The 12,993-nt window shown below is 37.2% G+C and overlaps 1 protein-coding gene across 1 annotated transcript; it reads right to left on the reverse strand.

Annotated features, from left to right (window-relative positions):
• Positions 1-3,176: 3,176 nt before the first annotated feature.
• LOC107100005 lies at positions 3,177-11,974 on the reverse strand. The gene is made up of 22 exons (XM_015398351.1): positions 11,913-11,974; positions 11,201-11,336; positions 10,854-11,042; positions 9,846-10,725; positions 9,479-9,665; positions 9,222-9,320; positions 8,813-8,974; positions 8,121-8,295; positions 7,947-8,048; positions 7,676-7,817; positions 7,395-7,595; positions 6,930-7,045; positions 6,312-6,480; positions 6,025-6,204; positions 5,656-5,934; positions 5,399-5,567; positions 5,284-5,318; positions 5,105-5,169; positions 4,531-4,641; positions 4,229-4,440; positions 4,045-4,117; positions 3,177-3,657 (listed from the first exon to the last, which is right to left on the reverse strand). The coding sequence occupies exons 1-22, from the start codon at positions 11,942-11,944 to the stop codon at positions 3,499-3,501; spliced, it is 3,873 nt and encodes a 1,290-aa protein (XP_015253837.1). The 5' UTR covers positions 11,945-11,974; the 3' UTR covers positions 3,177-3,498.
• Positions 11,975-12,993: the final 1,019 nt, after the last annotated feature.

Consider the following 12,993-nt stretch of genomic DNA (forward strand, 5'->3'; position numbering starts at 1 on the left):
CTGGCTTTTCAACCAATACAAAACGTCTGGAAGGAAATATCCACTAAATTATCCCGATTCCTGAGCCTTAATATCCCACTACCCAATTCCATTTGTTTTCTGTCGAAGAGGTAAAGTAAACCCATAAACAACACCTCGACTTCAGTTCTTGGTTCTGACTAAAAAAGCAACGCTGCTAAACTGGAAAAGCAGAAAAGAAAAATCCACGTGTCAAGATAGTCGGATGTACTCATATGGTAGATTTGAATAGTGCAAAACCACCTACATGTATGTATGTATGTATATACATAAAGCTATCTTCAACTTTCAAACTAACTGTAATGCTACTCTGCGAAAAGCATCGAATCAAAAGTAGTAAATCTACAGTTGATTGAATCCATCATTCCAACTGTGAAGCCTCAGCAGCACAGGGCGTCCTTTGTGATGACGAAGACAGAGAGATGAGCTCGATGTTCCACAGTCAGATAGCTGCTGGGCATGTAACAAAAAGAAAAAAGATGAGAGAAAGAGAAATACCTGCTGGCTGATGTATCATAGAGTTATTCAGGTCATCCTAGAAACAAAGTGCTAATTTTAATGACAATAACCACAACGCTGCTCAGAAACTCTTGGAGCAAAATCAAAGAACAAATAATTAAACCCATATTAGAGAAGAACAGGTTGAGCACCAGGTAACGATGACACATCAGATCGTTGGTTTGATAGTTTAGAACAAATTAAAATGTAGATGTGCCATAATTTTCTCCAACTGAATAAAAACAAAACTGAGGTTATAATCTTCGGACCAAAGAGAGATTTAGAGTTAGCTCACAGCTTCAGCTGCTGCAGCTCGAAACCAAAAATTGTTGCCAAAATCTTGGTTTTACGATGGACATAAAACTAGGTCAGCTTTTTATTACCTGAAGAACATCTCAATGTTAAAGGGCTAATATCCAAGCAGGATCTAAAAAAATAACTAAATAAAAAACTAGTTCATGCATTTATCTTTAGTAAAATTCATAACTGCACCCCATACAGAGGAGAGGGAGGTTTGGTTGTCTCTGCCGAGATTGATGCCCCCACAAACTGGTCCAGGGTAAGCAGAAGATGAAAAGTGTGGGTATGATTGCAACAGTGTTTTCATAGGTTTACTAAAAAGTCCATCAGACAGCTGCAGCTAATCCAAAATGCTGCTGCCTGTGTTCTCACTAGAGCTAAGAAAGTAGAGCACATCAGCCCGGTTCTGAAGTCCTTCCACTGGCTCCTTGTAGCTCAGAGATGGCAGATGGCCGCTCACACCGAGCCTGGATCTGCTAGAGGTTTCTTCCTGTAAAAAAGGGAATATCTCCTCTCCCCTGTTGCTACAAACATGCTTAGTGTCAGGGATATCCGAAAAGTCAGGAGGAGCATGTCTTGTACGTCAATGACTGGACTTAATCAACTGGTATTTCTTGACTATATTGTCTCTGTAAAGGCCTTGAGATTACATGCATTGTGAATTGACGCTTTGAAATAAATAAACTAAATTGAATTCAGTGTGTATTCCAAATTTAGAAATCTGCAACTCTTCATATAAAAACAATCTGATGAACTAACCTGAATTATCCTATGATTTACAGTTTTTCAACATTCAGCACTTTTTTTGGTTTGTTTTTTCTTTAACCCTATTTTATACAACATTCAGCAGTCTAATTGCAGGGGGGAATAAGCTGTTTTGGAATCTGTTGAACCTGCATCGGATGCTTCGAAGCCTCTTACCAGGGGGCAGCAGGGAGAACAGTCCATGGTGGGGGTGTGAGGGGTCATTTATGATGTTACAGGCTCAGGACACGCAGCGCTGGGATGAAATGTATTTTATGGAGGGAAGAGGAGCCCTGATGATCTTCTCCACCGTTCTCACTACTTTCCTCACCTTCTTCCAGTCTGAGGCGCTTCAGCCTCCACCACAAAGTGAGACAGCTGGTCAGAACGCTCTCAATGGTGCTTCTGTAGAAGGGGGTGAGGATGGGTGGAGGCAGGTTGGCTCTCCTCATCCTCCACAGGAAGTACAGGCACTTTTATGCCCTTTTGACCAGTGAGGTGGTGTTTACGGTACAGGTGAGGTTGTCTGTAATGTGCACCCCCAGGTATTTGGTGCTGCTGACCACCTCTACAGCTGAGCTTTTGATGTGCACATCTCCTTCGTTTTCTCCACATTGTCCTCTCTGTAGTCCTGGTTGTTGTCATCTCTGATGAGGCCCACCACTGCGGTGATATCTGCAAACTTCATGATGTGATTGGTGGTGAACCTGGGAACGTAGTTATGTGTCATCAGAGTGACACATTAGTGGATAATCACTTTTATTTTAACTTCATCAGCTAAATATACTGACCTCACACATGAAGCATACCCAAGACCATAGGTTCAGGTTGAATCTGTGCTTCAAGTTTAAATTATTGACTCTATTCTTTAGTTTTGTGTTTTTTTATAGTGCAAATATAACCTCTGTGATATGATATACAATTTCTTATTCTCTCTTCATTATTTTCCAGTTTTGTTTCAAATTACAAGCAGTCTTACAGTAATGAAAGGAAAAAGTTCAGACCTGCTAACATAAGATCTAGTGTCTATCTGCCTGAATGCTTCAAAAAGAGATCTGATCTACATATTTTATGCTGAACTTTTCTCAAAACATTCCTGGGAATTAAATTCCAAGACAGGTTGTTTGTTTTTAATTCATGGAAATTTAATTGTTTTCCCAATGAGATACTGGCTCAGGGTCTATAAGCCCAGTCACCCATTATGTCTGCAGATGGTGGTCAGATTGTTTGGCAACCTTGCTACTGTCAGTCTGCCCCAGGACAGCAGTGGCTTCAGTGCAGGTTTCCACCATCAATGGGTGAATGGTTGAATGTTGTGTAAAGCATTTAGGGGTTCTCATGATGAGTACAGGTCATTTTCCATTCAAAACCTGAATAATATGTATCTAATTAGTGAACCAAAACAAGATTTTACAGGTTTTCCTCCTTAACTAGTTAACAGCAGTAATGATGTTCTATTTAATATTAAATTAACTCTCAGTGTGTATGTTATTATATAAAAAAAAACAGTGCATTACAGGAAGAATAAACTGGCACACAATGAAACTATAGATTTAGTAAACATTTTAGAAAAATAGAATAAATTAAACTTTATTCATAAAATTATTCATGTTTTCATAAATGGATTAACTCAAACTTAGATTATAAATATTCCTAATTCCAATTGCATATAATAAGCACTGATTTTATGTTTGTAGATTACGTGATACAGAAACATGTCATATAAAAAAAACCAACAACATCAGAAATGAAACAACGTTGCATGAAATAATTGTTAATTATAATTAATGGCTAGTTATGATTAAATAAAATACTTCATATGGAGGTCATATAGGTGGTGTTTTGCCTACTTTTGAGTACCATTTAAAATAATATATATAACAAGAAATATATCAAAGTGCTACATTAAAAGTCACACAGAAGTACAATAGTCTTCTTTTAAGCATCCTGAGGCTCCTGAAAGTCTTCTTCAAAGTCCAGCTCTGAAAAAAAAGTTTCATCGTCGATCATTTCATCCTCTGATTCTTCTTTGATGGAGCTCTGGTCATCGTCGGAGGCTAAACTTGAGCTTGAATTTGCACCTGATATCAATTTTTTCTGGAGGGAGATCAGGGAAAAATATGTGAATAAAGATGTTCCACCGCTTTGAAAAACATTTGTTATCCCCAAAAAAGTAAAGTTTCACATAGCAAATCTCTCAATGAAGAGCTCAGATAAAAATGTTCATCTTAATCAATAATGTTAACCTGTAGAAGCTCACTACAGTTAAAGATCTCTGTGTATTTACAATGTTAGACTACTAATGATTTCTTCTTTGTTCAAACCATGTTAAATGCAGACCACAGCTTCATAGCCTATATAATAATGTGGTTCCCATCAGTTTTCTCTTTATTTTAATCCACACAAACATAGTTATCAGCTACAGAGCAAAAAGTCTGAGCAAAAGTTTAGTCTAGTTAAGTATTAACATCAAAAATAAATAACCTGTTTTTGTGCAGATCTCTGTTGTTTTGGCTCAGTTTCCAAAAATGCCACATAATGAATGAGAGTGGCAACTCTGCAAGTTAAAAGAAACACATTTGATTAATCTTTTTTGGAAAAATGTTAGCATTGTAATATTTTTTTGGGGAAAAAAAAAAAAAAAAAAGTGTATATAATGATTATTCACCGGTGGCAAAACATCCCAATAAACTGGATCAAAACTGATACAGCAAAGCCCAGGATGAACATGAGACTCAGTGGTTCAATTTGCATTTTCCCTCCAGTTTCAACGAGGTTTAGGTCAACAATATCTATCTGTATGACAAAGACCTCAAAGACCTGAAAGATGAAGGCTGCCACCAACCACAGGGCATTTAAGAAGAAGAACGAAAAGCTGATCTGTGTTGGGAGATAAAGTTCAAAGTTTAGCCTAAAAATTTATTATTTTTCTCCTCTCAAATGTATTACATTAAAGCACTTCATATTTACCTTGTTTCTTAGGCCCGCTAGGTCCTTTTTAGTCTTTTCCTGTTTTTCTTTGTCAACTTTCAAAGGTTTCAAGTACTTTTCAATAAGTTCTTCCCAAAACTGCACCTCATCCTGCAAAAATAACATATTTCTCTGTTAAATTTAGCTACAGGTCACATGTTAAATATATGTTAAGGACATCACAGGTAAAATTTCGACATGCAGAAATGATTTGGCATCGTGAAATTATGGGCATGCTGATAAAGGGCTTTCACCATGTCTGAACAATATAGCTGTGCGATCTGAGCGTGATTACCGGTAAGTAAATACACTGTTATGATGCATTCAGGTTAATAATTAAATAAGCTAAAAAAAAAAACAAATGATGATAGAATCACATGGGGGGATAGAACTTTTTGATACTGAAGACAATATGTTAATTGTTTAATTATATGGTTAAGAGGAGAATAAAAGTTTTAGAACTTGGCTCAGATTAAGTAAAGCACAGAATTCAATTAGCAAGTGAAATAATTTATAACCGTTTATCAGCACTTTAAGAATAAAGGCTGAGTTTTGCTAACAAAAGAATAATCACCTCTTTAAGAATGTCCTCATGCAGCTGAATGTCATCAGACAAGTTCTCTAGCTGGGTTATCCAACCTATACAACACAACATGGAAATAGTCATAATTCAAGATTAATATTAGTTCTAAAATATCTATATATATAATATTATATAAAAACAATAGAAGCCTGGATGTTTTTTGTCCTTACATTGAACTGGAGTTTCAAAAGCTGTCACCTCTTGCCTGGAAGAGAATTTAAAACATTAGCACCATCCTTGCATTTCAAGACTACATTTTAAACTGCTTATCAAGTAAGTAAAAACCTATTGTCCAAGGCATCATCTATAATAGTGTTCTGGGGTTGAGGTTGTGGTGGTGTCGGCTCTGGGACCAAATTCTCCTGTCTTATGCTGATCTGTTCAACCTCTGGTCCCTCGTTTGGTTTTTTACAGCATTTCATCCATGAGCAGCACTTCTTCATGTTTTTTTTGGCTGTACAGGTGCAAAAAAAAAAATAATCAGTTTATCTGACATAAAGAGCAACTCCAGTCATACGGTGAACTCTGAGCTATATATCTACCTTTTTCTGCTTGTGTTTGTTGGACATTGGTTCCAGGTGTTCCTGCCCCTGCAGCAGGTTTTGCTTCTCTAGTGCCCCAAGAGACACAGTTCATATTCACCATAGAGTAGATGGTGAGCAGGAGGTAGGCACTGGGGATGCAGATGATGTAGAGAAGGCCATAGAACACTAAAAGGAATTCTTGAGGATGCATCAATGCAGTGACAATGTAAATGATGGACATGGCCACAATAAATATGGCACTGGGTGTCAGAATGGTTTGTTCCTTCACCATTGCAGCTAGTAAAAAAAAGAAAAAAACAATAACAACGTTAGAGTTAGAAAAGAAACACAGGATAAATCATTATCTGTGTAACTTTTTTTATTTACCAATAATGGACATGGTCACCAACAACATAAGGAATGCATATATGATGCTCATCACTGCTGCAATAGTGATCTGAGTGTCTGTCTTGAGTTTAAAGCAAAGACCCAAGTAGATGGCTGGGGGTATCACAGCTATGACCAGAGCAGCGCCAGAAGGTATACCAAAGACGAAGGACAAGCTTCCTGGAAACAGTAGAGAATTTATGTTTAAAGGCAGATGAAGTACAATGCTGATATATAGTTCAGTGTTTTACATGTAGAAGCTCACAACACATGTTAATGACAGTTACCTGCAACCATGAGAACAATGGTGGCTGGAGCAAGGATGGCCGAAATCAAGGCAAACAGCTGGTAGAACATGAACGGTTTGGACATGGATGGGTTCCTCTTTGAAACAAGATTGGTGGAACTGAGCAGATCCACAATGTTCGCCAACGTGGAAGGCCCCCATCGTCTTCGCTGAGGTCAAAACAGTCAGTTTTCAGATATTAAATCACGTATGAAATTAAATATTTTGTTTACTGGTTTTAAACCAATCAGGAGAAGCAGTGATGACATTAAAAATGATTAAAATGAGAAACACTCAATCCCAACTCGAGCACAGAAAGAGATTTATTTTGAAAAATAAAAAAAGATTTTTCTTAGTCCTCTTCCAAAATAACTTGGGATCTTCCATATTAAAGTACATTATGGTATCTATACCTCAATACAGGGAGTTGATTCTTACTTTCTGGTAGCAAACACTCAGAATGGCCTGTTATAGCTTATAACTATGATTACAGCTCTTTTGGTATTATAAAGGAACTAAATCTGTGGGTAAACTATGAATAAATGTTCACCGATGTTTACCAAATAAAATATGCTATTACATTTCAATTCAATAGGTCTTCTAATGCTATCTCACTCACTTGGTTGAACAGTTCTTTAAAGTCCGTCGGTGCATTAGTGTAGGCATCAGATGCTGCATTGTATTCCACTCTCCACCCTTGTTTCAGTAGCAGAGTGCACAGCCAACGGTCTTCACCTGCAACAACAAAGTAGATATATTTATATATATACAGTAAAATGCTTTGATGAGCTATGATGACAATCTGTATTAGATTAAAAAAAATGCAATAATCCATCTATTCTCTATATCTGTTTAATTCATGCAGTTGTATCGGTGGAAAGTTGCAACAAACAGTGGTATTTGAGCAACTCAATGGACAGGTTAACAGTCTGTCACATAGCAACACTGGTAACCACGTTGTAGTTGTTAATTGGTGTAACACACGCACACAAGTAGAGAACACAAACTTTGTGCAGAACAGCCTTAGCAAGGATGAAAACCCATGAAATCTTTCAGAAAATGTTGGAAAAGTTTAATATTGTACCTTGGTCATATTGGATGTAGTGACTGGGCTCAGTGGATAGGGTTGAATATCTTTTCATCACATTATCATCCAACAAAGCCGCTGCCCTATATAGACTGAAGCATCCAGGGCTACACAGTACACAGCCAAACACATGTTCTGCTGTCTTCTGCAGCCAGTGACTGACAGCATATTCAAACTTCTGGAACCAAACAGCAGGACCTGCAGATTAAAGACAGAGATGTTTTTAGAACATTGTCATGACTGTTTTTTTACCGTGCAGTGATCTCATTGGTCCCGACCTGATCCGGTAGGGTGAATTCTGCCACATGCTGCTCCGACACGAGGATACATTTTCAGACGATCAATAAGCAGCATCACTGAGGGTGGTTGGAAATCTGTGTCCCCATCTAAAGCCATGAGGTAGGTGTTGTCCTTCTCCCTCTAGAACAAAAACACCTTGTTTAACTTCTGTAATTTAAATTCTGTTGCCTTTAAAAGTTCACCACAAATCAAACAGGCACCCTTGTTTAATTGCTTCAGAAATACGTACCCAGAAATGTTTTTATTTACCTTAATGTTTGTCTTTATTTCATCATCACTGCATCCTAACTTCCATTGGCTGTGATGTTTGCTCATAAGCTTCCAACCCAAGAGATAGTAAAGATACATAATCTGTAGACAATAAATGAAAGTTAAAAAAAGCAAAGGTGAATGGTGAAAGATAATCCATATGATTTTGCCTACCATAGACCATCTTTTCTTGTTCCGAATTTTCTCTTTGTCTTTGAAGTGAACTACTATGTTATTCCCATGAGGCATTTCAAAAACCAAACGGGCTCCATATGGTGTCGCTATGATTGACTGGTGAGGAATTTCCTGCTCCACCTCAAAGAATGTTTTATCAAGGTTCTTGAAAATGCTGAAAAAGACAAAAAGTAAAAAATCATAGTACGTGTGACTGTCATAGTAGTATATATATACTGTATACATTGTTTATATATATATATCTTTCCAAGCACACACATGCTAGACATTTCCATATTAACACATATTACATAGAACAAATGTAACTTATTAAAATGAAAACATATTCTTTGAAGAACTGTATGCAAAGAACTATTGGAAAAAGTAAGAAAGCTAAATATATATATATATATATATATATATATATATATATATATATATATAAATTTTACTTATAAAGGGGATCACAAAGTGCTGCATAATGGGACAAATAAAATACATTAACTACAATAAAAACAAAGTACTCATAGATTACTAGTTTTAATAAGCCTGTTGAAATAAAGTCTTGTACATTTTAAATGGGTCAAGAATACACAAGGCGTTTCATACCAGAGATGGAGACCAAAATCTTTAGTGTTATTCCTACAACTTTAGAAAAATGCACATTTTGTCATTTGTAACATGGTTCTTACCCATAAACCTCAGTGATGATTTGCACAAGGTCCTTTGCATATGAGTTTAGATGACGAATCTGACTTCCTTTGACATTTTCAAAAGCATCATCAAAGTAGATATGGGCTTCAAAGGTGAAATCATCCATCGTTGGATCTATCTTTGGTCTGTACTTGTCCAATCTTCATTGATAAAACAAACATGAACCGTGAAAAAAAATCACAATTATATATATATAAAAAAGCCAATATTACATTACTAAAAAAAACTTTATTTGCAATTAAGTGGACTTGGAAGTAAATCTCTCTACAAGGTTTACTTGAATACATTTTCCACTAAATGGAAGTTATACAGTTTATAAACTATTTGATTATTAGAAATAAAAAAAAACCATCTAAGATAAGTATAACAGCAATTGTTTAATCTCACCTGAAAACTGAGATCATGATATTCAGTATTTCCTCATAGGTCTCATGCCACATTGTTGCGCAAAGATACAACATAGCTGGGGAGGCGTCTTCCCTATAACTTCACAATAATTACAAATGTTAGAAATATTCTACTGTTGTGCAATTGGTTATTGTAATAAAAAATCAATACAACAACACACTACATGCTGAAATTTTAAATACTAAGCAGAAGAAAGGCGATAAAAGGATGTACAACACATGCACCAAACCACTTACTGTTTCTTCCTTCCTTGTTTTGTCTGGATGTGGAATCTGGTGTTGAGGAGTAAAGATTGTTCAATAAAGGCTCCCTCATAAAGCCGCCGAACAAACAAGTCTTGTGTCTTCTGGATACGTTTGACGTTAAAGAACCATATATGGATAGTGGCCATCACAAGGCCAATCCACCATCCAAATGCTGCACCTAATGTGGAAAAAGGAAACAAAACACAAGTTACTGCTTGAACGCATAAATAGCAATATCAAATTAGTAGAGATATCAATGTGGCTTGTAAGTATGTAGGTTCTTAGGGAGGTATATTTGCTTTGAAACCTGTTGAAGATTTTGCTTTTATACCAAATAAATGTGTCATTTTTTTCTTACCCGTCAGTAAGCCGATGTCAACCATCTCTGACATGTTCAGGAAGCACAGAGTTTGCGTAACGTCCAAAACCAGCTCTGGGTACAGGTTACCAATCAGACTTAGATTTCTTCCATTCACAGCTACGTCACAGTAACTTGTGAAGTTGATGTTTTCAGTTGTGTTCAGGCTTACTTTATAGCCCTCAAAGTAAACAATCACAGGGACGATGTAGAACACCATCACAGCCAGTGAAGCCAGGTACAAAGGTATGATGAAGCATCTCCGTATAGCGTGCATCTTGAAGGCTGCCAAAGCAAACCAGTGGCAGAGTGCTGAGGAGATTAGCTGGACTCCAATGGTGATGACTACAATTCTTGTTTCCCGGCCTGGAATGGAGGTCACAATGTCCCAGTCCATGTTGGCCAGAGGGACATAAGCACCAAGCACACAGGCAGTCACCACAATTCTGAGTAAGCTGGAGAGGATGTGCAGCATGTTCTGACTCCTGGTCAAGTCCTCAAAAAGACTTTTAAGGAACTTTGATTTGCTGTTCACACAGATGAGCATAAAGTAGTTCTCCCACCAGTTAAAAGACACAAAGAAGCAGCCACCAACAGCAAGGCCCACCCAAGTTGCTGTCTGCACATCTGTAAGGTCTTTCAGAATGTACAGGACAAGGAAAATACAGAAAGCAGTGAGTATAGCCAAGACGCCGAGAATTGAGGGAAGCAGGGAGACATTTATCTTTTTTGCAGTACACTGAGCGACCGCTTGCAGGAATGCAGGGAGGACAGCCACACCATTAAGAATCGTCACATTGGTCACAATGTCCAAGTGTGGCATTGCAACAATGGTAAGAATGGCCAACCCCACAGAAACTAGAAGCTCGAAGAACAAAACCTGAGGAATAAAGAAAAAGGACAGGTTATAAAAATGTCACAGAAACAAAGATATAAACCACATCATTATGTGTTTAAAAGATTTGTAAGAGATAAAATACTGTAAAGAAACATTCGATTTAGTCTTACCAGGGCTACAGATGCTTTCCTCGGCACCTTTGATGATTTATAACATGCTTTCCAGACGCTTTTGAGGAGCAGAAGAACACTAGGTGCAATAACAGAGCAACCAATACACAACAATGTGACAGGTTTCTGTCCTGCTGGGATAGTCTTTGTATCTTCATGGGATAAAGTGATGAGGAGAAGGAAAGAAACCTGGTAAACAAAACAGGGACACTAATGTTTTAGTTATTTGCACTTTCAAGGATAATGAATTATATACATCTTCTGTATTCACTGTGATATCAAATAGCATATGATTATATCCAGAAAAAAATATTGAAAATGTATTAAAGTCATAAAAAGGAGCTAACCTTGCTACATACTGCCAGTCCAAAGACAGCGATAGCTACTGCGCACAAAGTGATGATCTTTAAAAGCTTTAGGAATCTCCAAGGTGTGTGCTCATCTTCAATTATAGGAACCTCTCGAAAGGTGTCCCATGGCCTCCTGGAATAGATGCTAGATGTTAAATTGTAATAAAGCATATTGGCTAAAAAAAGTTTCCTTTATCTAAAGCATAAATTTCCCTAATGAAAATTTTCTTGGTAGTCTTATTGATAGTGTAACAGCATGCTTTTTTAGAACTGAACACAAAAATCCACTGAATAAAAAAAACCTGCAAAGATTGGGCCGCGCCAACATTAAAAACTTACAAGTGTTTATCAGAAATACTTGAAGCAAGCTGGTGTAGCAAAGAGTGGCAAAGCTAAAGCATCGACATAGAGGACAATAACTCATACATTGGGCCGGGTTTGATTGAGGAATATTGATTCCTAAATAAATTCAATCATCAATGAAAGGAACTGTTGGATATTTCACTTATGTATTATTTTTTAAATGGAATATCCTCTATAATTTGACTAAAAATGTGAAAGAAAGATAAGAAATCTGAAAACCTTTCTTCTGAAACTTCTTAAAAAATATGTTTGTCAAGACGTAAGTTCATTTATTAGGAAAAAATAGATAACTACATCTGCTACTACACAAATAGATCTAAGAAGACAGCTTTTGCAAATCACTTACTTGAGTGAATCATCTCTTTCCAGGTTCTCCATCGTACATGTCACTTATGGATGGACTCAATTTGTTCTGGTTTTTTTCTCCTTCTTTTGTCAACCTTTTAAGCGCACCTGTATGAGTCATTAGCTTTTTAGGCTCCACCCACAGAAAAAAAAAAACTGAGCAAAATGTATTTCAGGTTTAGCAAGTTCAGTTTGAACAACTGTGAACAAAATATCACCACTGATGCTTTTATCAGGGTTTCTGCATGCATTTGAGTACTTGAAAGCTATGTACATTGGTTTATGTGATAGTCGCAAGGGCCCAACATTCATGATAATAAAAGATGCCCAGATAGGGGCAGTCCAAACCAACTATAAGCCAATCTCCTGTCTCTTCACAACATGGAAGCTCCTGTCAGGCATCATAGCACCAATGATAAGTGGGCAAATGGATCAACACATGAAAGAGGTTTAGAACACCAAAGTTACTCACTGTGCAAGGTGGATTCCAATACAAATTCAATATCCACATTAAAGGGGAACGCTTTTTTACATTGGGCCCTTGAGTTTATGTTAGTACATCATGTTCTACTCAACCATATGAGTTGTGTGTCATTTGAAGCTGTTCTGAAGATATTCTGTTAGGTTATATCCAAGTAACGTCTAACCTATGGGCAACGACTTGAAGGTCCAAACTAAACTGTTCATAATTTATTCTTTATGGTACGCCAGCATTCATAACATGTAGCGAATCACTGTCCGCCAGACATCCACGGTTATATTTTTTTATATTTATATTTTTTTAAAACAAAGCGCAGTGCGTTTGACGTCACCCTTGGGCGCCGGCTTCCATTCATTCATCCTCTCCGCTGAACTGCTGCTAGTTTTACATACATGCCTGAAAGATGCCTAGTGCTACTGCCACAGATGATCTCGCTCTCAAAATGGAAATAAATGATTCAGATTAGCTAGCCGAATTAATATAAGGGGTAGAGCGTAGCCGCCTATGGCCCGGGCTGCCTATCAAAACTCCAGTACAGCGCGCGGATGACGTAAAAAAAAAGGCGTTCCCCTTCAATTGCATGGAAGGAGGCAAATGGTAA

Source organism: Cyprinodon variegatus, unplaced genomic scaffold, assembly GCF_000732505.1.
Source record: "Cyprinodon variegatus isolate N-32 unplaced genomic scaffold, C_variegatus-1.0 Scaffold930, whole genome shotgun sequence".
Lineage (NCBI taxonomy): Eukaryota > Metazoa > Chordata > Actinopteri > Cyprinodontiformes > Cyprinodontidae > Cyprinodon > Cyprinodon variegatus.